This window comes from Echinops telfairi, unplaced genomic scaffold, assembly GCF_000313985.2.
Source record: "Echinops telfairi isolate 266 unplaced genomic scaffold, ASM31398v2 ScPeMD7_31;HRSCAF=116, whole genome shotgun sequence".
NCBI lineage: Eukaryota > Metazoa > Chordata > Mammalia > Afrosoricida > Tenrecidae > Echinops > Echinops telfairi.
This window is the reverse complement of record NW_022103928.1, coordinates 15,088,514-15,113,186: the sequence shown is the minus strand read 5'-3', so window position 1 is coordinate 15,113,186 and position 24,673 is coordinate 15,088,514. Positions and strand designations below refer to the sequence as shown.

At 45.2% G+C, this 24,673-nt stretch overlaps 1 protein-coding gene across 17 annotated transcripts in view; it reads right to left on the bottom strand.

Annotated features, from left to right (window-relative positions):
• Nucleotides 1-7,423: 7,423 nt before the first annotated feature.
• The window catches only part of MAGI1 (membrane associated guanylate kinase, WW and PDZ domain containing 1), a 758,591-nt gene continuing 741,341 nt past the window's right edge, over nt 7,424-24,673 (bottom strand). For 13 of the 17 annotated variants that reach the window (XM_045289920.1, XM_045289922.1, XM_045289924.1 and 10 more), the window contains 5 exons: nt 18,406-18,499; nt 18,214-18,274; nt 17,267-17,410; nt 14,973-15,111; nt 7,424-10,947 (listed from right to left, as the gene is read on the bottom strand). In XM_045289920.1, coding sequence (XP_045145855.1) covers nt 10,193-10,947; nt 14,973-15,111; nt 17,267-17,410; nt 18,214-18,274; nt 18,406-18,499 — 1,193 coding nt within the window. In that variant the 3' untranslated portion in view covers nt 7,424-10,192. Of the gene's footprint in view, nt 10,948-12,779; nt 12,869-14,972; nt 15,112-17,266; nt 17,411-18,213; nt 18,275-18,405; nt 18,500-24,673 lie in introns of all 17 variants that reach the window. The other 4 variants (XM_045289931.1, XM_045289933.1, XM_045289932.1 and 1 more) reach the window with 1 other exon arrangement.

The window sequence follows — 24,673 nt, the reverse complement described above, 5'->3', positions numbered from 1 at the left end:
AGTCCCCCCAAAGGGAATCCGAGGCTGTGGTCTTCATAGGAGCAGAAGCCCCATCTTTCTCAAGCAGCAGAGCTGGTGGGCCCACACTGCAGACTTTGCGATTAGCAGCCCAATGTGAGACACACATGAAGCCCCCCGGGCTCCTCACTACACCGATGGGGTTCTTTAAGAGAAGCTGAGGCGGGTGGGGAAACCACCATGAGCCAGCGTTAGAGATTTCCCGGGATTCATGACATTGTTCAAAAGGTGCACAGGCGGTGCAGTGGTTAAAGCACTCATTCTCAAAGTCGGTGGTTGAGCTGCACGGGGGAGAGCGCTGTGGCTGCTTCGGTAAAGCTCACAGCCTGGGACAACTTACAGGCTGGCCCTACTCCATCCTAGAAGTTGCTGGGAGTTGGAATACATTTGACAGCTAGGGGTTATGACATGGCTCCGTGATGCTGCCCATTTTTCTGTTAGATGTTTCCAGTAAGCCTCACAAAAGGCCAGTGGCTGACTTGCAGGCACTCCCAGCCTCCTCCGGGTGCTGTTACCACTGAGTGACAAAACTTGCAAGAAGAAAAAAGTGAAACATTTGCTCCTTTGTAAAAAGGAGGACAAAACATGACTTTCCCTTTGCAATTTGTGGTCATGAGTGGTTTTTAGGACCGTGGGTTCTCCCCGCTACGTGTTCCGGGATCTACATTAGCAATGAGCAGGGTACCTTGGTATCATATGAATTGCTCCTCTGGGTTCTGGTTTTCCATCCTAAAGGGACAGGAAGGGCGCCTGCTGGGGCAATGGTTGAGCATTCAGCTGCTAACCCACACGTGGGTGGTTCAGACTCCACAGTGGCTCTGGGGTAGAAAGACGTGGTGATCTGTATCCAGAAAGCTTACAGTCTTGGAAACCCGATGGGGAAGTTCTCCTCTATCGCATAGGGTGGCCATGAGTTGGAATTCACTGAATGGCACTCAGCAACAATGGCCACGACAACAGCAAGAGCAGCACAGGCAGGCTCTCTCCCTCAGGCTCAGAGGCAGATGGCTCCTCTTCCTTCCTCCCTTGCCATATGTGAGGTCTTCCTCTCTGTCCGCCTTCCCTCCACACCTGCAGCCAGCCACCCTCTTTTGAGCCCTCCTTCCTCCTCCTTTCTGTCCACCATTCAGAGGCGTGTCCTCCTCTTTCAGACACTCATTTGCACAGGTAAACTTCAGGTAGGCAGGGCTTTCATTGTTTTGTTCAACAGGCACCAGGCACCATGGCTGGAAAAGACTAGACCCTCGGTATGCACTGGCTAACATGCTGCTTTGGCCTGAGCTTCATTTGCAGGAGAGAATGGAAGGCGTGAAAGTCAACAAAGGTCGACTCTTCCAAGGGTACGCGGAGAACCGACCTCATAAAATCTCTTTTGGAAAGGGGGTTCCTGGGGAGGGCCGTCTGTGCCATATTCAGCAGCCGGTGGAAGGGAAACACCTACCTCTAGGTGTCTCATCTCTTTATTCCCGCTTCCTCTTCGTTCTGAGACAGGGCTAGGCATGGCAGTGGGGGATTGGGTCCCACTCCCGACAATGGGCGGGGTTGCAGTCTCTCACATCAAGCCCAGAATCTCTAGGTGACGTTGCTTTAGTACCGGTAGCACCTTTTCAATCATGTTCTCAGGTCGTAAGGCCAGTCTGTAATTTTGGCCATAGGAATGTCACTTGATGTATTCAGCCATGCACAATTACTATTCAGCTCCACTGCCGCCTGCTGAAAGGAGGTTCTAAAATAAAATTTTAAAAATCACTAAGAACTTGCTAGAAAAAGAATTTGGCCTCCTCATAACAAAGTGTTCATTATTCAACATTCTGTGTGTCTCATTAAAATGACATACCGCATGCTCCATCTCAGTAAGAGCCGTAGGCTATTGACCCAGTGAAGCTCCGTGCAAGGGTTGGAGCACAATCTTGATGAAAGGATGATGCTCCTGAGCTCCTCTTGGGGGGGAGGGGGTGTATGAGTCTCTCAATGATCCTTGGAATGAGCGTGTTCAGTGATGCTTGGCTTTGGAACACGGAGTTCACCATTGAAACGCATATGCCCATAGGGTTCAATGGGGCGAATTGTTTCCTGGAAGTAGGAGGATGTTTAGGCTTCCTCCGGGCAAATAGCCTCTAACCATCCTTCCTTTGAGTTGTTGCGAGTTTATGAAGTAAGTGAGGTCACAGCCGTCATCCTATGAATGAGTGAGAGAAAGAAGCAACACTGATTCAGCCCCACTGGGACTCCACGCTGAAGGCAGATGAACGATGTAATGGCTGCCTGTTAGGACTACGTGGGCTCTCTCACAAACACTCCAACCAACCAACCTAGGCTTCGCTACAGACTGACATCATAGTCTCTGGGAGGAAGCCTGGTATCAGCATGTTTTAAAGGTTTCTCAGGTGTTTCCAATGGGTCGTCAGGGCTAGTGGCTGCACAGTGCTGAGTAACTCTCCTCGGCTGGGAGTGCTCCCTTAGCCTGCAGGCACTGTCCTAAAACCAGCTGCTCCCGGTGACAGCATGTGCATCTCCAGTAGGGTCATGGTCCTCAGAATTTAAAAAAAGAGCCAGGAGTCACAAGTAATGTGATTTATCCTTTCAAAATTATGTAAACTAAACCAGACCTTGGTACCAAGTTTTATATATAAGGTTGTTCGTTGCAACTAGTTTTTATGATAACAATTGTCCCCATGGGTGGTCAGTTAAGAATATACAGAGATACACAGAGCTAGCGGAAGACTGCGTTCTTGTTCTAGGAATCTGGAATTCATCAGGTTGAATTCTTGAAACTGACATTCTGGACAAAGCTAGCTAGATAATTTGTGGGATATAGCAAAATGAAAATGTGGGGTTCGTTGTTCAAGGAATTGAAGCTGGTGTCAGCAGAGCATTAAACCAAACACGGGGCTATTCTAAGTGGTGCTGGCAGGGTAGTGGTGGTAAGAGGTGTCCTGTTTGACTGCACAGGTCCCCCACTCTGATTCTAGAGGAGGCAGGTGCTCAATAATTAAAAAGGTGAGTGAGTAAATGATACAGCATGTGAGACGATGGTAAGATCGATGGAAGGAAAACAAGTCGAGGCTAGAAGGAGGCAGTCAAGTTGCAATTTTAAATCGGATGATCGGGTAGGTGTCCATGGAGAACGGAGATTTGAGCAAAGGCTTGCGGGCAGTGAGGGAGTCCATCACCAAGATAACTGGCGAGGAGGGGATTGCAGGTGGGAGGACTAGGTAGAACAAGGTCCCAGGCCTGGGAGTGGGCCTGGTGGCTGACCAAGCACACCAGATGAGCCGTTTGGTGGGATAGGAGGCTGGATCACATAGGGCCCTATAGCTTATTGGAAAGACTTTGACTTGACCTTTTACAAAGCTATCTCTGTAGAAGAGTGTAGGAAAGTCAGGGAGAACGGCAAGAACACTGCTGCAGTAATCCCGGGAGAGGGAGCAAGGGAAAAACAGACAGTGTGTAGAAAAACAAAGTATATATTATCTCCTAGCATGGAAAAAATGTCTTCAATTGGACATCCCCTTACAGAAGGGTCATGGGGAGGAGACAGGCCAGTCAGGCGCAGTACAGCACTGATGAAACATACAGTTTTCCTTTAGTTCTTGAATGCTTCCTCCCCCCACTATCAGGACCCTAATTTTACCATACAAATCTGGCCAGACCAGAGCATGTACATGGGTACTGATGGGAGATGGAAACACAGGGAATCCAGGACAGCTAAACCCCTTGGGACCAATATTGAGAGTAGCCATACCGAGGGGGAGGTGGGGGAAGAAAGGGGGAAGCAATCACAATGATCTACCTATAACCATGTCCCAGGGGGATGGACAACAGAAAAGTGGGTAAAGGGAGACATCGGTCAGTGCAAGACTTGAAAAAAATAAATAATTTATAAATTATCAAGGGATCATGAGGGAGGTGGGGGGAAATGAGATGATACCAAGGGCTCAAATAGAAAGAACATGTTTTGAAAATGATGATGTCAACAAATGTAAATGTGCTTGACAGAATGGATGGATGTATGGATTGTGATAAGAGTTGTATGAGACCCAATGATTTATTTTTTTAAAAAAAAGAGCAGTCAATAATGCAGAAGCAAACTTCCATATTTTTCTCCTGCAGAGTGGCTGATGGGTTTGAACCACTGACCTCTGACCAGCAGCTGAGCACTGGAACCACACCAGCACAGCACTCCTTAACCAGGTTAATGCTTCCACTAATTTTGATGGCAGGGTCCCATGCCTCTGCTTAGTCTCTGTGATTTGTTTTCTTCGCCAAGCTCGAAGTGCTTAAAACTAGGGATCAGGTATGTCTAGGCCCACCCTAGAAGTTGCCCTTTAGTAGGTATTGAAAGAATAATTGAGTAACAAGCCTTATCTATTATAGGTGAAGGAATTAGCAGCTTTTCTGAGCTGTGTTCTGATTTCAACTCTATGATCCAATGAAATCAGAGGGGAGAGGATGGAGTTGCATAAAAGTTCAATGCTGATTGGTGGCATTTGAGTTCTAGGCCTTGCTAGGTGTGTTGAACATGTTGATGGGTAATAATTCAGATTTTTTAAGGTGGGAGGGATGACAAAGCATAGCTGTTAAATGCAATGCTAAGCATTTATTACATAACAAATGGATCAGCTGGCACAGCCTTACTGAACTCTATACAACTGCAGAAATGTTGTTGCTTTGGCTCCAGTGATCACCCAATGAACTCCAGCAGCACTACCCCCACCACTGAGAGTGCCTGCAATACACAGGCAAGGCCCTACCAGACAGCCAACGTGGAAGTGGCCAACATTTTTCTCATAGGAGATCCACTCCTGCAAAAACACCCCAAAATATTGTGCTGGAAAAGCCTACTTTTGTGGTAATGACTTTTATTTCAAAAGTTCTGGAAGCTTGTTGTTCTGAACACACACAAAGCAGATGGCCGCTGAATTTTAGGAAAAATCACTTAGAGAGACTTGCAAGGGCCTTTCTTTTCCCCATTAGTGGAAGACTGCCCTCAAAGGTAGTCTCAGATTGTCCACCTGCAAAAAAATCCTGACCACACATTCGAGAATGACTATTTATGGCAGGCAAGGGACATGTGTGACATCATATTTTACAAGTGCTTCCAGTCTGGGTAGAGCATGGGACTATTTCTTGATGCCATCTTTTAGAAAAGACATACTAGGGAAATGTCCATGATGACCTGTTGGTTAAAAAAATAAAACACAGCAAAAGAAGTGGCCTGTAGGTAGGTCTACTATTAAACACAATATCCATTGGTATGTCTAGGAGCTCAGATTCTGTAGGACAACCCTCAACCCTTATAACAGGGGTGCTCAATATATCGATTGTGATCTACTAGTTGATCGCAAATGTAGTGTGGGTAGATCACATGGCATTAAAAAAATAGCCTATCATCAATCCTCTCTTAAATGATATACAGTGTAGCCAATCAGATGCAATCTTAGGTGTCAAAAGCATGTGCAAACAACTGCAGTAAGTACAGCAAAACCGACAAGCTGTTTTCAGACCTTGTTTTTTTCTCTTAAACGAAACAAAGGATATTAAAATGAGTGGGGGAGCTGGACCAAGTAAGAAGACAAAAATGTATCGCTTTCATGCGGAATGGAGATTTTGACACTACAAGCCGACATTCAGCTGACGTCCAGAGCACACGAACAGTTCTGGAACCTACTCGCAGAGGGAAAGCAGCCAAACCTGAGAAAATGTGCTACCTCCTTGACCGCATTATTCGGCTCTCCTTGTTTATGTGAGTCAGCCTTTTCCCACATAAAGATCATTAAGTCCATGTACCGTTCCACCATGACTGATGATCATTTGGAAGTGTGCTTGAGGCTGGCTGTCAGCAGCTACTGTCCGGACGATGCATCCCTGGCTCATTCCATTCAGCGCAAGTCATCAGAGTAAACTCAGATAATGACAAAAAACGTACATAGTTCATTGTGTTGTGTTGTGCAATATGGACTCGTGCGGTTATGCAAGGTACATAAATATACATTGTACATATAAAGAACTCTCAATGCATTGATGAATAAATGTAATAAATGTTTTGCATTTTTGTAGTGGATAGATCATTTTGACCTGATCATTTTATAAGTAGCTCGCCTGTTGAAAAAGTGTGAGCCTTATCAGGAGGGATGTGGACAGTGAGTGGTAGCTGGAGGGAGATGACAGGGAATGTGATGAAACAAAATGTGTAAGAATGGGGGAATGTAAAACTGATGATCTGCTCTGGAAACTTCCACCAAGTCACAATATAAAGTTAAAAAAAAAAGGAAACTACTAAAAGAATAACCCAGAACTGTGTGAAGGGAACCTCATCATGGGACACAGGAAACTACAGGATGGACACCAGTACATATGGCAGCACTGACTGGTGAGATTTTCCATCCTGTGTGACTTAGGAGTGTGTCTAGTCTCACATGCATTGTCGATCATCCAACGTTATGCTTTGAGACCGTTTGTGTCTCGATGTTCACAGCAGAGCACTTTGGTTTCATATTTCACAATGCTGATAAGTGTAATTAGATTTATGAAGTAGCAGGAGACACATCGTTGGTCAATTCTATAATTAAGAGAAGGCTTGCTTCCCATCTGAATGGAGTGAGAAGATATTTTCTGCATTTGGATTGCATAACACAGGACAACGAAGTAGACTGCTCACTGCCAGGGAGCAGATCCCCTGCCCCCCAACAGGAAGCTTTGTCTGTCATTTATGGACCACTTTTCTGAGTGCCTGAGATGTACTAAGCTTTTGCATTTATTCTTTCCAGTTCTCTGAGGTGAGTCCTTTCACAGGTCAGACAACCGAGGTGTCAAAGAGGTCGGTAACCAGCTCAAGATTACAGGCAGAAGTTATGAAACTCGTGGGCTGGTGGTTTGCTTTTAGTCCTGGGATTCCACGTTATACTGAGTTTCACACGCAAACAAAATACCTGGAGATCCTGCTGAACACCTTCCAGCTGAGTAGCTCTGGGGTGGGGCCTGAGATTCTGCATTTTTACCAAGTTCCTCAGTGATGTTGCGTCAACTGAATCAAGGACCACAGTTTGAGAAGGGGGGTGCTTTACTCTGTAATGCAAAGAGTGCTGGTGGTGTAGGGCTGACGAGGTCAGCCGCTAACCAAAAAGGGCAGCAGTTCCAACCCAGCAAGGCCTGCTGGGGGACGTGGGTGCAGCAGCCTGCTTCTGTCAAGGTTTACAGCCTTGGACAGCCTCCACAGCAGGTTTACTATGATTGGATTAGACTTGAGAGTAATGGTGTCCTACCACTAAGCCCAACGCCAGCGCCTTCTTTTTCAACAGGAGTGTGACATTTTGAGTTGGGAATCCAAAACCTTGATTATTGGACCCCGATACATTTGAGACATCATGGAGACAAGTTACAAATCCAGAAGCAATCGTGGTTATGGAATGTATACATTTGCATGTATTTTTACAGTAAAAATGCATTAAAAAATCTTTCACAGAAGAAACTTAAAAAATACAAGTTCGGTGTCAAGTTCTCCCGGCCCACTAACATTCTTTCAGGCATCAACTGTGTAACGGGGAGAGAGGATTTCTTAAATGATTTGATTTAATCATACAACGTATTCATCTGTTATCTCTCATTAAGACATTTACATGAAGTGGGAGTCAGGGAAAGTAGGCTCACAAGAGATCAGTCTCCAATTTAAGGTTACAGTAGTTCAGAAAAAACGATGTCTTTCTGCTTAATGCATAGTCTCTGTACAGTACAGTATTTCCAAAGCAAACCTAAAGTGTGAAACCCAGGTGAAATGGCCACACCAAAAGTCCTCACTGGCTAAGACAAGCCCAGGTGGGTAGCTCATAGGTTAGAAAACAAACACCAAACATGGCTATGTCAACTTTGGGATGTACTACAAAAATCACCTTGATTTTCATTGGTTGAGAAACATGGACCACCATCGAAAGCATCAGTCATTTCGCATCACAGGTTGGGCGAGTAACAGGAAAACATGCTAGCAGTCGAGCCTGAAGAAGAACATCTCCAAGTTGGCTCTTAAGACAACTGATGGAAAAGACCATCATGGTTCAGCTGTATTCTCCCTCACCCTTACTACCACAGCCCAATGTATATTATGAAGGGAAACTTTATTTGATAATAAAAATAGCATCCACAGACTTTCCCCTCCTGTTTCACTACAGAGTGTACATTGTGTCTATTCCAGAAAAGGAACTTGTTTTGTGAAGGTCCACACACCTACAGCTACACAATTTAATGTTATGGATGAGCCCATAAGTCAAATAAAGCTATGAACAATGTAATATTTATATATGCATAGTGTTTTACAAAAGATTGGCCCACACACTGCTGTTCATCAACACAGACAGAGCATTAAGTCCATAGCACACACTGCAAGAAGTAATGAGTGAGCAGAGAATGCACATGAGTGCTTAATAATTCACAAGCAAGCTCACCATGGGGAAAGTGATACTCAAACCAACGAAAGCTTTAGAAAATGACTGATACAGTTTCCATTGTAAAACCGCTTTACATACCTGATTTAGTTTACATTAAGATCTATCCCCATGAATCAATGTGTTCCATATTCAGCAATAAACACACACCACATTCCTCACAGCTAAATTTTTGTCATAAATTCTCTTTTATACAAGAAAAAAAGGCAACAGTTGCTTTGTTTTTCCAACGGGCTCTATTAATTACAATTTTTAACTCTGTACAATAATTGGCTTCTTTTCTCTCTTTTTTTATAGAACCATGGGAACAACAGTGATTGACTTGCAAAGCTTTGTGTTTCTATGGAAAATGCAAAACAGTGCTAAGGAAATCTAGAACGCGCTGTAAGCAGCAGTTTGCAGGAGTGGCCCAACAGGTCTAAGCAAACATTTTGGCTCAGCTAGGCAGTAATCCACTGAAACAACATCGCATGGCGACAGCAGACCCGGTCACACCTCCGGTGGGATCACAAAAGAATGGGTCACTGAAGAAAAAAAATTCTGTTTTGTTCTGCTGTCCAAAGACACAAACGGCAGGGTTCTGTGGGCAGAGGTTTCCCAATCAGATCTAGGATCCTTGGGACCACATCCATCCTTCCTCCCTTCTCCCATCAATCATCCTGGAGATGTTTGAACTGGAAATCAGCTATTTCTAAGAATGAATAAATACCTCCAGCCCTCCCTTCTTTAAACATCAACAGGGAGGCTCCTTTCACCAGGGGTCAGTCCCCCAGCCCCAGTTTGGCAAGAGACAACCAGTGGTTTAAACAGACAGGAGGAGCGGTCCTTCTGTATTGGAGATTTTTCTGCCTCTCTGAATTGGCCATGTTTGGTATCAAATCAGACCTGACGACACAGGTGTTTGCCAGGCATCCCTTCTAGTCTTTGAGCGCAACTCTCGTGGCACTGCTTTCCGGAGATCTTATCTCTCGGCGGGGATGCCAATGAGTGACCATCTGTGTTTAGGCTGTCTGGGTAATGGCGGCCAATTCCCTGCCTCTGTGCCTTTCCAGGACCAGGGAGAGTACAATCTGTTTTCTGAACCAACAGAAAGTCAAGAACTTAACATTGTTTTGTGCTGTGTAGCTTTCCTATAAATATCCTTCATTTGTAACAGTAGTCTCTTCAAACAGTTGGCTTAATTTTATGATAGTCAGCAATCCTAATCTGTCCTCAAAGGTCCTCAGCTTTTACCAATATAACTTTGCCGTTCTACTGGTGTACCCAAAACCCCTAACTACAGTTTAAGCACTAGGTCACTACAGAACTCTGTATTGAATTAATTCAATTTAATCAATAATCTCCCTTACTTAGAGAAAATTAATAATAACCCCATTTACTCAGGAGAGAGGGATGGCCCTCCCCCTCCCCCCAAAAGGGAGGCGGTAACAACTCTTGACAAGTCTACAATTTATGTAGAAACAAAATGTATATCCCTTTGGGCTAACATTTGGCAAATAATCTCCCCAAAAAGTATGCATTTAAAAATACTTTCTTTAATATTATACATCAGCACAACACTTTCCATATATTTTTTTCTCTTACAAGATTTCAGATGCCTAAAATGTGTGTTGCCAGTCATAGGATCCTCGGGTGTCAGCCGCTTTATCGGGGAAGAAGGTCAGTCAGGGTCTCTCCGGTCGGGGACCTCCCTCCCACAACCTTTGACACAGTGAAGGCTGGACGGTGACTCAGTCTCAGATGCTGAGGTCGGTGCTACATTCTTTGTAAGGTCGCCGTCGCTGCTCCGGGGGGTGTCTGGAACTCCGGCTGCCGTCCTGCTTCAGACTGGCCTCTTCTCTCTCCCGGTGGCCGACTTTGTCCCCCCTGTTCCTTTTCTCCAGGGACCGCTCCCTCCTTCTCTCGGGAGACTTGGTTCGCCTCCGGTCAGTGGATTTGGCCCTCCTCTCGGGGGACCCCGCTTTCCTCCGCTCGGGAGATCTTTTCTGGTCCAAGAGTCTCTCGAGAGACCTCCTCCTCCGGCCGGGCGACCCGTCTCTTCTGCGGGTGGGTGACCGCTCCCGCCTCCTCTCGGGGGAAGCCTCCCCTCTCTTCTCGTGCTTCCCTCTCCTCTCCAAAGTATTGTCAGCACTCCGGGTGCCTTCCCTCCACTTCTCTGGGGACTTCCTCTTGGGTCCGTTGGCCACCATCCGCTCAGGCGGTGTGCCTCTGCGTCCCTCTGCTGCCCGGTCCTTGGGTCGGCACACCCCCGTGTCGGGTTTGCGAGAAGTTCCATTCCACGTGTGGTGTGCATTGAGCTGGCTGCCCTGCTCTCTAGGGCCTTTTGGGTCTGTCGCGTGGGCCCGCTTTTCCCCGTGTTGTAATGATTTGTGAAGGTCGGGTGGGTAACTGGACTCCAAAGCAGGATGCTGTTGGCGGTCGGGTGGCCCGCTTCTCATTTCCGAAACACCTTGTGGACCGGTGGGGGCGCCGTGCTGGTCGCTGCTGGGGTCTGCAAGGGAAAGAAACGAGAGCCACAGTTTGGCATGAAGGACCTTCAGCTCCGGCCACCAATCCCACGGGAGAGATCCCATTAGTCACAACAAACAAACAGCTGTTAAAGCGACCAGACCCAAAGCCAACAGAATCGGGGTTAATTAGAAGAACTGCAAAGGTTATGCACTAGCACTCGGGGTTTTTAGCGCCTGATCTACTCTCTGCACTCAAGACAGGAAGCATTCACGAACTCAGCGCTGGTCACAATTTTAGTCTTAAAGACACAAGCCAAATCATTTATATGGGAGTATCAAAACCGCACACTCTGTTTTGATCTTCATTGCCCACCCATGCCAGCCACCCACCAGCCCTCTTCCCCTACCCCCGCCCCCCTCTTCCTCCCCACCCCATCGTTTGACAAAAGTCTTCCCTTTAAAGAACATTTGTTTGGATTTGCTTAAAAATAACCTAGGCTGCAGGCCTGAAGGGGCACGGGGAACTTCCTAGGGGTAGGGGAATAGTCTAATAGTCTATATCTTGACCTGGGAGGTATTGTATCTGTATGCATGGGTGCATATGAATTCAGGATTCATATATTTCCCTGCATGATCATCCAGGGGGGTGAGTAAAGGGAGTGATAAAGGCTGTTAGTCAGACATTGATAATTATGCAATTCTCTTTTTTGTAAGTTTAAAAATAAAGAACTGTTTTGTTTTGTTTTTCAAATCCGAGTCTTCTAATAGAGTTTTTTAAAGTGGGGAGAGGACAGGAAGGGGCTGTCATATCCAGGTGGGCAACAGATAGAAATCGTGGGAGGTGCTTTTCCGTATGATACCCCCACAGTCAGAGTGGATCTCCAAGCCATGCAAAGACTTGACTGCTTTGTATGCCATCAAGAAACTTCTAGCCTTGAAAGCAAGCAGTCTCTGGGGTTTTTTACTATTACTAAACCATTTGAAAGGGCACTAGAAATATCTTGGGTGGCATCCTAAGTACATGAGAGCTCTCTTCAAATCAGGACTTCTTTGTTGCAACTAAAACCAAGTCACACACATGATATTGTTCCAAGCAAAGGACCCTGAAATGACAGTTGCCATGTTGGGAGAACCTGTGTGACAGAGATGTGGGATTTGTGGGTACCCTTCAAAGCTCATTCATGACTGACAAGGTCCACGGTACATTATCTGTTTCATAGGTGATGTTACACTTAGCAGGGCTTTTCCCTAGAGAGGGGGTTGGTAAACTGTTTCTGTAAAGGGCAGTATAATACATCGTTTAGCCTCCATGAGCCATACAACCCGTCACAACAACTCAACGCTGCCAAAGAAGGGAATGCAGCCATAAACCACTGATAAAGAAGTGGGAATAGCTGCGTAAGTAAGTAAAGCTAACAACACTTTACTTACATAAACAGGCTGCATGCATGGCTTGGCCCATGAGCTGCAGTTTGCAGAAGCACTCTCACCAACTAGAACATCTGGTCTTCCTGTCTAGCAAAGCCCTGCTAACCTAGGCCAGAGCTCTGTGCTTCGAGGGTCATACTGTCTGAATTCCAGGTGGACTACAGGAATGAGCACAAACAGATTCTTAGAAAAGTCATTTTATGATTTGGGTGAGGAAAGCTACTTGGACCACTACCTTTAGCCTAACCTTGGGGGGGTCCCTTACATCTACTTTTAAGGCAAGGGAGAGAGCCAGACGTTCAACAGGGTCAGTGGTGTACTTACAATTCAAAGAAGGCAGGGTGCTCAGAATGAATTGCCAAACAGATCAAAATAGAGCTAAGCAGAAGCAATGAGGAAATTAGGCCACAGCACAGAAACACCTAGTATTGATTGAGCTACAAACCGTAGTTTGATTATGGCCCATAAGGTAGAAGCAAGCCTCCCCGAGCTTTTCATTTTTCATACATGCAGCGATATTAGGAGGTATCATCGCTGTAGAAGGGAGGGCCCAGCACCAAGAACAGTCAGAGAAAAAGAGAGAGAGAAAGAGAAAAAGTTGAACGTTTAGATTCCCTATAACAAAGAGGAAAGAAAAAAAATCATAATCATCTGCATTTGTTAACATAGGGCAAAGAGAGTTTATTTGTCCAGACAGTCTAAGGCAACACTCAGATAAGGCTGCAGAGACCGCATTCAGAACAGTGACGTTTTTCAGACAGTCAGAGGGGACTTGAGAACCCAGACAATGGATGCATCCTTTTTGTTTTGTTTTTTGTTTTCAAACAACTGGAACAATGACAGGCTGGCATTAGGAGAGCATTAACAATAAAACAATGAAAGAACAAAGTTCCCTCCCTCCCCCCACGACCGCGGCAGTTAAATTAAGTACAAAAAACTCATTACAAAAATAGCCTCACAGAGAAGCAGGTTCCAATCAAGTCAGAAAAATATTGGAACTTAACATATTATAACCCACTTGTGAACTCTAATCAATAGAATTAGAGGCCCTTTTTTTAAAAGTCCAAATGATACATGGAAACATGACAGCAGGATAACCCTGGCATGTTCAACCCTTCTTGGCAAATCCACGGATTCATTACATGATCTTTATTTTATTTTTCTTTTAGCCCAAAGAACATTTGTTAGTGTTGGATTTTCATCCTCAGTGCAACAGACATAGGTGTTTGAGAAGGTACACAGGTTACTGACGATGACTCTCAAATGAAATAGTACATCCAACAGAAGCAGAGGGAGGACAGAGAAGGGAGACAATGTCACACAGTTCCAGTGGCATCAACCCACCTTTCAGTCAAGGGGTTAGTACAATGCATAGTCGTGGCATCGTAATGGTTCACACAATTGTTGTCCTGGTGGTTGTCCTTGTGTAAAGGGGCCTCGGCTGACACCCCTGTCCCACCTCGGAGCCCTTGTACTCTGCACTTGTGTGCCAAGTCCAACCCCTAGGAAGGTGCCCTTCCAAGGAGCTATCTTTCTTCTGGAGCCGCTTCTGAATGAAGCACCCCATAGAGTCCCAAAGCGCAACTGGGAATTGTGCAGGATGACTTTCCGGGAGGAGGGTGACAACAGATAAATCCCTAATAAAGGGGACCAACATATATGGGGGCCATTCCATCACAGTTTCTATAGAAACTTTTGTAGACCTTTGGTTGGGAAAAAAAAGCCCTACATCTAGGGCATAGCTTTTTTTTGTTTGTTTTTTGCTTTTTTTTTTTTTCCATTTTAAACAAGAATCTCAAATAAATAGGACATAATTATTATAATATACAACATTTTCCCATCAGAACCCTAGGCTATGTAAAGATCACTGCCATCTACTCAACTCTTGTCTATAGATAGGGCAACAGAACTTGAAATATAACCTGGCTTTCCACATAGGAAAGGTATAGTAACATGTTTCCCTCATGATGAGCACTGGGAATCTCTTTATTTCATCCTTTATCACTGAAAAACATATGGCTAAATAGCAACAGGTTTTTGTTTTGTTTCTATGTGTTTCATAGTAGTGGGCTTGGGGGGTCTGATTTGGGGGTAAGGGACCAGTTGCAGGGGGTGGGGTGCGTGGGGGTGGAGAAGAGTTGTATACAGAGCACATAGGAGGTGATCAAAGCCCCCACATCATCTCAAAATTGCACGCCTCTTAAATAACAACAGCAAGTAACCAGAAGAGGGGTAAACATTGTGCCTCAACATATCACTCAGGAAACCTGCTTTCCTGCTTCTGAATAGGAGGACAAGTCTTTCTTTTTGTGCTAACGGTTGGATCTGAGAAACAGTTTGGCACAGTTCAAACAAACATTCCTTCGCTCTTGGTCGGACTAGACAAAATGTTCTCTCTGATTATCAGAAAGGGGGCCACAACGATCTTGACTTAGGCCATGCCCCAGTCCATGTAAGCAAGCAAAAGGATGAAATGTGGAGAGGTTTCAGAACAAGCGAGGCAAATAATCACATGGTGCGAAAGGCTGGTAAGACACTGGTGAATAGGGGACCGAAAAGAACTTCCTGCTGCCCGTCTGGAGGCAGATTCATGGAGTCATGCCAGGGAAGGAAGGAACGTTTTCATAGTTTGACCCACCATATTCCGGGACTGAGCCGTCTCCCCGTTTCAGAAACAGACGCACTCTTCGGCCACCGTTCTTAATCAGTTCTATGGCCCGAGCATGCTTCATGTTCTTGGTGGTCTCTCCATTGATCTCCAAAATTTCATCGCCAATCTACAGAAGTGCAAGAGAACAACTTGAGAAGTTGACTAAAGGGATTCCCAGACTGGGGAGGCTCTGGAAGATTTGAAATTCATTCATGGCTCCATTCACTGGATATGTATATCCGGCATCTTATGATGTTCCCCCAAATAAGCTAATGCTGGTCAAAAGCTATACACAAACTCCCTCCCCTCATAGGAATTGAGTTCTAATGGGGGAAAGGCAACTCTCTCTCTCTCTCTCTCTCTCTCTCTCACACACACACACACACACACACACACACACACACACACGACATGTAGATAATAAGTAATAAGATCCTGGGGAGGGGGGAGTTAAGCTATAGAGGAGACTATTAATTCTTGAGGGAAGGAGGATGTGGTAGAGAGCAGCTTCCAAGAGGGCTCCCAGAGAGCCGTGATTTCTTGAATCATGGCCATGCGAGAGCGCTTTCTTTTGCTGGGCCTGGACCCAGGGACTTGCTTCTAACACTAAACTATGGCAAAACGCATGATGGGATGTCAGTTCACAAGGGAAGCTATCAAGTTAGGATGGCTCTGTCTTCCTTGGGCCGTTTCGCCCTCTCGCTTGTCTGTTCCGATAGAACCCAGCTGTGAACTAACCTACGGAGGCCCAGGATACAGAAATGAGTGAAGGCTCTGGCCAACTCCCATGCCAACCACCATGTGAGGAGCTTCGAAGTGAGTCTTTCCCCCTTGGACCCTTCAGATGAGGAGGCAGCTGATAGGTAGGTTGCAGCATTTAATCGCTGTCCTAGGCCCTAGAGGTAAAGCAGTAAGCATGACAGGTCAGATCCTGGTCCTCGTGGAACTTATATTCTAGAAGGTGGAAGCTCGGGATTTGCCGTCAAAAGCCTTGAATCTTGAGTCCTACTGTTTGTTAGCTATGTGATCTTGCTCTAGTCTTTTATGCTCCTGAAATTGACATCTCCATTTGTACAAGCGGATGACCATATCCATGCTCACTGAGATGTGGGGATCAAATGAAAAACGTGTCATAGATTGCACAGTACAATGAAACAATCATTGTACTGGGTACCGTTTTTCACTGTGGAATTAACAAAACCACATTCCTAACCCATTTTTTAAATGAAAAACAAGAATAAAAATTCAGAAGAAACGTAAAAATCAAGACTGTGCCTTATATACAAATATCTAAGCTATTCCAGAATCCACTTGACAGCAGCATATGCTCTCGCTTGGGTGCTACCCTTCTGATCATCCCTCCACCCGCACCCCTTGCCTCGCAGGCCTAATTTCATTCCTGTTTTTCCTGTCTTGCTCTGTGGTGATTTATTTTAATTGATCCCCATACCTGTGTCTCAATCTAGGTAACATATCTATAATGAGTAGCTGGTTTATTTTTTTCCTGAACGATTTAATCTGCCCACAAGAGAGGAACAGCCACATATCGCAACAAAGGATAAGACCTCGAGACAGAGCAGAGTGAGTTTTTTGTGAACTACTAGTCACTTTGGCTAGTCATGCCGCTGGGTCACTGGCCCTTGGCTAAGGCCTAGAGTTGACCTTCTCTCTATGCGGCTAGGGTAGGATAGGGCAGCAAGAGAATGGCTGGGGCGCCTCACACAGCATCTACAAAGCCATGTGGCCCTCCTGCTTTTGGGGTGGTGCAAATGGTTAACACAGTTGGTGGTTAGCCAAAAGGTTGGAGGTTCCACTCAGAGGTGCTTTAAAAAGAAGGCTTAAAGATCTACTTCCCCCCAATCTAACACTGGAAACCCCATGGAGCACAGATTGGCACACACAAGAGTGCTCCATGAGTCAGAACTGACTTGATGGCCAACAGGTTTAGCCGGGGTGCGTAGGAATTCCTGCCAGGTGATATGCCTAGGTCGGGCTATGCTTCAGTACCAAAGAAATGGGATTCTGAAACTCTAAGCTTACAACTGAGTTTAAGCCTTCATTCAACCCCAAAGAGGTGGAAGGGCGGGCCTACCTAACGTTCGCAGCTCCAATGAACTTGCTTTAGGTGAGAAACATACAGAAAGGTGAGAGTCATACATTCAGAGACCTTGACACCTATAGAAAATGTAACTCTTGTGAACACAGAGGCTCTGGCCACACACATCAAGAAGTCATTGAGGATGATTTAGTTGCATCTATTCCAGACTCTGCTTCCTACTTACCCTCATTTTCCCACACCTTTCTGCAGGACCGTCCTCTGCTAAGCGCAGAACATAGAGGTCCATGTTATATTCTCGGCCCCCTCGGAGACTGAAGCCAAATCCTTTGGCTCCTCTTTCCAGCTCCACTGTGTAAAAATCTTGCTCCTGTTTAAAGAAATTAAATGGCATCAGGCTGGGAGAAGGTATAGCCACATACATCCCATTTCCACCTCTACCCAAGTATTCTCTCTTAGGCTGAGTTGTCAAGATGTCATGGTTTCTATCACTCTCTTGGGGATTCTCAGGAGGGTGAAATGGGCATTTGGGGCAGGACAGTTCTTCATTATACCCCACACATCTGAAATGCTCAGTGCCCATCCATATGGCACCAGAAAACACGTTACATCCAGACATCTGGGGATGGGGTTCCCCTTCCGGCTGAAAATACACTACTAGTGGCTCTCAGAAAACCGGGAGTAAAGAACCCTTATTTAACTTCCCCACACCCAATATTTTCCAAATTTGTTTCACTTGCTATCGTTCGAGCACCAACCACTACCATCCCAAAGGACAAGCATAGAGCCATATGGGACTCACTGGAAAGGTTACAAAATGGCTTATCAAAAAAGCATTTTCTAGGCATAAACCAGCATATGAATTTTGCAAGCAGCTTGGCTCTTACTCTGATCAGCAATCCCTACAACAGAGTGTTTCATTTTGTTTATTTTGTTTCCCTTGGATATGATTCTTGGATATGATTCTTAGATATGATTCTTTTTCAAAGGTCCTAACGTAACATACCATTTCCTAGACAAGTAAAAGTCAGTACCTATTTGGCAAATCACCTCACAAAGGGTGACTTAATTGCTGGTACCTTGAAACATATGCATCTTGCAAAACTAGCCCCAGAAAGCTGGCAGAAAACGGGCAAGGTCATCAGAAGGAAGAAAGAGCATGGCAGCCCTCACCTGGGTTGTCTGGGGAGCCTTGAACTCAAACTGAGACTCCTGCTTTGGTTTGGTGGTGCTCCTGCGAACGTGAGAAAGAGAACGATGAAGGGAGCCTGTGGGAAACGGAGAGGAAAGCCCGGACAAACATGGCCGGGGCAGGAGCCACAGTGCCCCTTGAAACACATGAACGGAGGCAGAGCCATGCCTGACCTGGGGTCCTGCGCGCCCAGCTGCGACGGGGTGTGCGTGGTGGTGATGGTGGCGATCTTCTCCGCGTTGGTCAGCAGGGTGGCGTTTGAGGACTCTGCAGGGTGCGACAGAGCATGCAGAAATGAAGGCCCTGCAGGAGTTCGTATCACACCCTAAGTGTGAGGCCTAGTGTCTGATGACAAATAACACACCCCCATAACCATTTCTAATTGCTCTGACTTGAGTTGCCAAATAATTAAGAATTTCTGAAACCATTCTAGGACCTTCTATGAGGTAGACCATGGATATCTTTGCTACCCTCTTCCCCACGGATGAAATAAAGAAGTTGACCAAGAAAATGCTGTGCTAAAACTGTGCCCATGGAGTTGTCTCTCTCTCTGCCCTTGACACTTAAAAATGACAGCCCCATGGAAACGAGGCACCACGCCACACCAGAATCATCCTCTAGGATTTGATACGCCAGTTATAAATGTCTCTTTAACATTTCCTGCAATTTACCAGCAACATTTAGTGAGTCCCCTTAATTTCCTCATGTGACTATCCAAACAGGACCTGTCCTAACATCTTGTTGAACACACACAGCACCCACTTTCTCCCCCACTGCTTTTAATGAAGCACAACCCGAAACGGGGAAATCTTGGCAGATCTCCTCCAGTATCACTCATGAAAGATTAATTTTAAAACCTGCATTAGTTAGAGCCAGAGTTTGTAAATATACGTTGTATAAATCATGCAGCCACCCTAATGTAATGAATATGATTATATTCTTATGTAAATTGACTTTCCTTCTCCACTAACCGTATTCATAAGCAACTTCATTAATCTCTTGAAGTTTGGAGATCCAGAACTTGTAAACACTCATGAGCATGCCTGTAGGCTGCACACCAACATGCATATATTACCATTTGATCATTCATATGGTAATGGCTTGATGCTGTGTACTAATCACTTCTTCACTAAGAGCAAGGCAGGTAACAAAAAACTATGAGTAAGTTGCATTTTGATGATTTATTTGTAGGTTGACTGTTTGGAGCTTGACATGCATTTTCTAATCTAGAAACCGTGACAAGTGGTTAGTGTTTGCTTTGAGGGGCTAGGGAGTCAGTTCTGCCTCAGAGTAAGCCCCTGGACACGAGAAGGAGACCCCACACAGCCCTGCGCCAGCCTCTCAGTTGTTAGGGTGGAGCCCATTCTTGCAGCCACTGGGTCAATCCATCTCGTTGAAGGTCTTCCTTTTTTGTTTTTTTCAATGTCTTTCTTTCTACTTCATTAAACATTAATAGCTGGTAAATGCCCGTTTAATTCATAGTGCATCATAAAGTCTAGACATTTCCAAGAGTCCCGTCGTTCGTAGTAGGTCTTTAATGTTTGCTGAATACATATAAGGGGGCTTCCAGAAGTTTGTGGAAAAATGGAACCAAGAGATAAAGGAATTTTTCCATGAATTTGTGAAACTTCTTCAAATTTCTACCTCTGCTTTACAAGGTTTCCATGGGAAGATGCTATGCCTAGAATACATGTCTCACCACAACTGCTGAGACAAAACATATTCCTCAACTCCCAACTACATGTAGTCTAAGAGTAAGGAACTACTATAGAGGCCCGGTGGCCCAGTGGGTTCCACCGCGCTGCTAACTGAAAGGCCATAGACCTGAATCTACCGCTCTGCAGGAAAATGATGTGGTATTGTGTTTCCATCAAGATGTACAGCTTTGGAAACCCAATGGGGCAGTTCTACTCTGGCCTATAGGCTTTGGATGAGCCAAATCGACTTGATGGCAGTGGGTTGATTAGTCTCAAGGAAATTATTCAGCTTGGGTCTGGTTTCCTGCTCTTTCATTTGTATTGCACAGAGTGAAGACAGAGACAGGTTCAAATCTTCTTCCACCCACCTAATTGCTATGTGCCTAATTCTCCTCATCTGACAAAGAGGATGATGACCACAACTGTCTCCTCACAGATCACAATATCTGAGAGAGTGCTGGGCACCGCGGCAGTACAGTACATGTGGACTGTCCCTGCGACTCCTGGAACTCGTCACGTATGACGAACGGAACTTAAGCTATGTAAGCTACCTGCAAAACGAGAAACTTGAAACATGATTCTAGTAGTTCACATTCTAGCCATAAAAAACTCATGATTCCCCTATTTTACACCGACCTCTGTGTCCCCGCCCCAGGGTTTCTGTTGTCCATCCCCCTGGAGGGGGGGTGTGTGGTTATGTGTCGATCATTGCGATCGATTGAAACTCACGATTCTCACAGCGAAACCACAAGATTAGAAAGTGACATGACCAGTGGCGTGAGTGGCAATACTGGGAGGGTGGAGGGAATGTGGGGTGGAAAGGGGGAACCAATTATAGGGATCTACATATAACCTCCTCCCTCGGGACGGACAACAGAAAAGTGGGTGAACGGAGACAACAGACAGTGTAAGACATGACAAAATAACAATTTGTAAATTATCAAAGGTTCATGAGGGAGGGTGGAGTGGTGAGAGAGCGGGGAAAATGAGGATCTGATGCCAGGGACTTACATGGAGAGCAAATGTTTTGAGAGTGATTAGAGTAATGAATGTACAAATGTGTTTTATACAATTGATGCATGTAGGGATTGTGATAAGAGTTTTATGAGCCCCCAATAAAATGATTAAAGAAAAAACAATTCTTTGTAAATAAAAAAAAATGATGGTGGCATATGTGCAAATGTGCTTGACACACTGGATGAACGTATGGATTGTGATAAGAGATGTAAGAGTCCCCAATGAAAGTATTTAAAAACAAAAAAAAGAAAACAACACACCAAAAATGTGCTGAGATTCAGTGACGTGCCATGTGGATCTTATTCATGCTTCGACACAATGTTTCTCATCCTGTCTTACCAAATCTTTCTATCAATTCGGAGGGAAATGAAAATTTGGGAAATACTGGGTGACCCGGAAGTGAATGTTTTTGTGAGGCTCTGCCTGTGGGACTTGGACAATCCTTTAATATGCCAGTGTGCTCTGGGGCCTTTCCGGGGTGGGTGATGGTGTTTCTCAAACTTACTGGGGAGCAGTCTAGCAAAATTATGACATTCTGGTGGGGGGTGGGAGAAAGAAATTATGATGTTCTGGATCAGACCATCTATCTTTGAGCTTTATATCCCAAGTGAAACTTCCTGTGCCTCCGTTTCCTCATCTGCACACTAGGGAATAGAAGCGGCAGCTATGAGAATTGCTGCAAAGATTATCAGCAATAAACCTGTTTCAGGTAGCGCCTGGTACTCAGGAAATAACTAACATTTTTATTGGCTATTCTACTGCTATTCAGTATGAAAAGCATTTATGAGCCAGCTGCTGGTGCAACGGTTAAGCACTCAGCTGCGAACTCAAAGCAGTTCAAACCCTCCAGGGGCTCCTCGGGAGAAAAACCAGAAGCAAACTCTCAGTGCCATTGAGCGATTCCGATTTACAGCGATCTTATAGGACAGGGGAGACTGGAACTCGTGATGGGTACAGAAAGCCTCATCTTTCTTCCGCAGAGTGGCTGGTGGTTTCAAACGGCTGACCTGGTGGCTAGCAGCCCATCTCATTACCTCTGGTGCCATCAGGGCTCCTCTCCTCTGTTGGGAAAAGAGACCTGGTGGTTTGCTCCTGAAACGATGCCATCCCAGAGCACGTCTACTCACAGAGTGGCCAAGTGGAGGAAGTGACTTGGTGGCACACGGCAGCCACATGGTGCCATGTGACCCACGGCCATCAAAGCGCTTCTGACTTAGAGCCACCTTAGTGGACAGAGTGGAACTGCTCCTGTGAGCTTCTGAGATCGTAAATCGCTATGGGAGCAGCCAACTCATTTTTCCTAGTGAAGCAGCTCATGGGTGTGGCTATTAGCAGCCCAGTGCCAAATCCACAGCAGCCCCAGGGCTCCAACATAATGTTATGTGGGGTTGGGGGGCCCACTTTTTTCATAGCCTTTGGCGCAGACGGATTCCTTCAAATCCCACCCATTCTAGGGCCATGAACCGGCAGAATGAAGGTGATAAATTTAAGTGAGATCCCATAAAGGACACCCTCTGTGTCGACACAAAGGACAAATGTCTGCACAGCCTGGCAGTCGCACCACCAGGATGCTCACAAACACACGCACTGGTTCTTTAACACATTTCACAATCCTCACTGTAATTAATTTTATAAAGACTCTCTGGGAAATCACAAGATTGTTTGGGCCATGGGGAAATCATAATCAGGATAGGAAAAAGAATGTTTCCTGGTAATTAAAAGTGACTATCATGATTGAATGGTGCCGGGGTTCCCTTTGGAGTTCTCTTTTTCTCTGTGGAGAGCCCGCGTGCTCAAGACAGAGCTGATCTCATTCTCAATGTTCATATTTTCAGACTTTCACGATTCGATAAGATATAAGATACACTTATAAAGAGAACTCCTTTATTGCTATTCCTCATATCTCTCATTTGTTACTTTTACCACTGATACGTCAATACAAATCTTTTTGGGGTTGAAGCTTAATTTCACACAGTTTTTCTACCACTGAAGGTGCCGATGTCTATCTGAGCTAACCGGATCCTTTTCCTTTGCTTCTTTTCCTTGCTTTGCACCCCATCATTGGGCACTGATCAATTACAATGACCAAGCTTTATACTAAGAGCATTATAACATGCATTGCCTTGCTTGCTTCCTACAACCCAAGGATCTAGCTGCAACTGCGATTCCCATCTTACAGGTGGGGACATTAAGGATATGGAACAAGGAGAGAGGGTGGGAATTAAGCCCAGGGCCTGTCTAATTATGTAACCCGTAGCATTAACTTTTAGTCTTACACTGTTTACGTGGCAATTAAATGATAAACTCAAAAAATTCACTGTCATTGAATCATTTCTGACTCATGGTAACCCTATAGGGCAGGGTAGAACTGGCCCTGTGGGTTTCCGGAACAGTAACTCTTTGCTGGAGTAGAAAGTCTCATCCTTCTCCTGAGGAGCAGCTGGTGGTTTCAAACTGATGGCCTTACAGATCGAAGCCCAATGCGTGACCAATCTGGCACCAGAGTTCCTGTTTTTATATGATGGTATCAAGGAAATCATACTTGATCGATACATTTCTTTAAAATGAGCAATATCTTTACTATAATGTAAAAACACCATCTTCATTTGGCAACTTCACTAAAAAAAAACACCTAAACCCAAACCGAACTCATTGCCTTCCAATCAGTTATAACTCACAGTAACCCTATGTAGGATTTCTGTGGCTTGGTAAGTCTTTATGGGAACAGACAGCCTTATCTTTCTCCCACAGAGTGGAGTGTGGGTTTGAGCCAGAAACGTCTAAGCTAGCAGTCCAATGCTTACCCGACAGGGCCACCAGGACTCCTTAAGCAGAACCACAGATTAATCACGAATATTGAACTGTCTGCATTGGTGTCTAGACTTCATGGGCCATTTTCAGAGCATTACAATAATTTTTAGAACACCCTAAATTTCTAGGATGCTGCTTTCCTATCAATAAAGTTATGCTGATTTTAATGAACTTTTAAGTCTTCAATTGGAATTAAACCAAGATTGTATCTGCTGAAATGCTCGCACTTAGGAAAAAGAGATGAAAAACATTATTACAAATTCATAGCCTAATCTCAAAGCAAAATCGGCCCCCATATGAACGAAAAACTTAGAAAGAGGACCCAAAAATAAAATAAGATTCAGTCCCGATGGCTGCCAGTAGCTGTTATTAGTAAGTTTTGATGTATGTTGACTTTTAAAACTGAGACAGAAAGACAGATTGCTTATTTTTTAGCATAAAATCCAGCCCTCAAGTTGATGTCGACTCAGAGCAGCGACCCCACAGGGTCGAACTGCCTCTGTGGGTCTCCAAGACTGTAACTCTTTACGGGAGTAGAGAATCCCATCTTGTTCCCTCGGAGCTGCTGGTACCCTGCGTTAGCAGCCCGACTCCGAATCCACTACGCTCCCAGGGATTCCCCGAAATTACCCTATGAGCTTTTCTAATACACTGGTTATCCCTAGCTTCGCACCCAGAAGACTCGAGAAGAATATTATTACATTTTCCATCACAGTCATGGCAAGGAAAACACACCCTCGGCTCTGCAGGCAGCGTCCCGGTGCCAGCACGGAGCGGACGTCTACCCTACAGCAGACTCTCTGGCAGTGCCTTCTAGCTCAGGTTTCAATTGAACTCGGTGACAAATGATGAGAATGCTAAGCTTGTCTCTGTGTTAACACCCTTAGCCTCCCTGACGGAATCCACATTGCCAAGC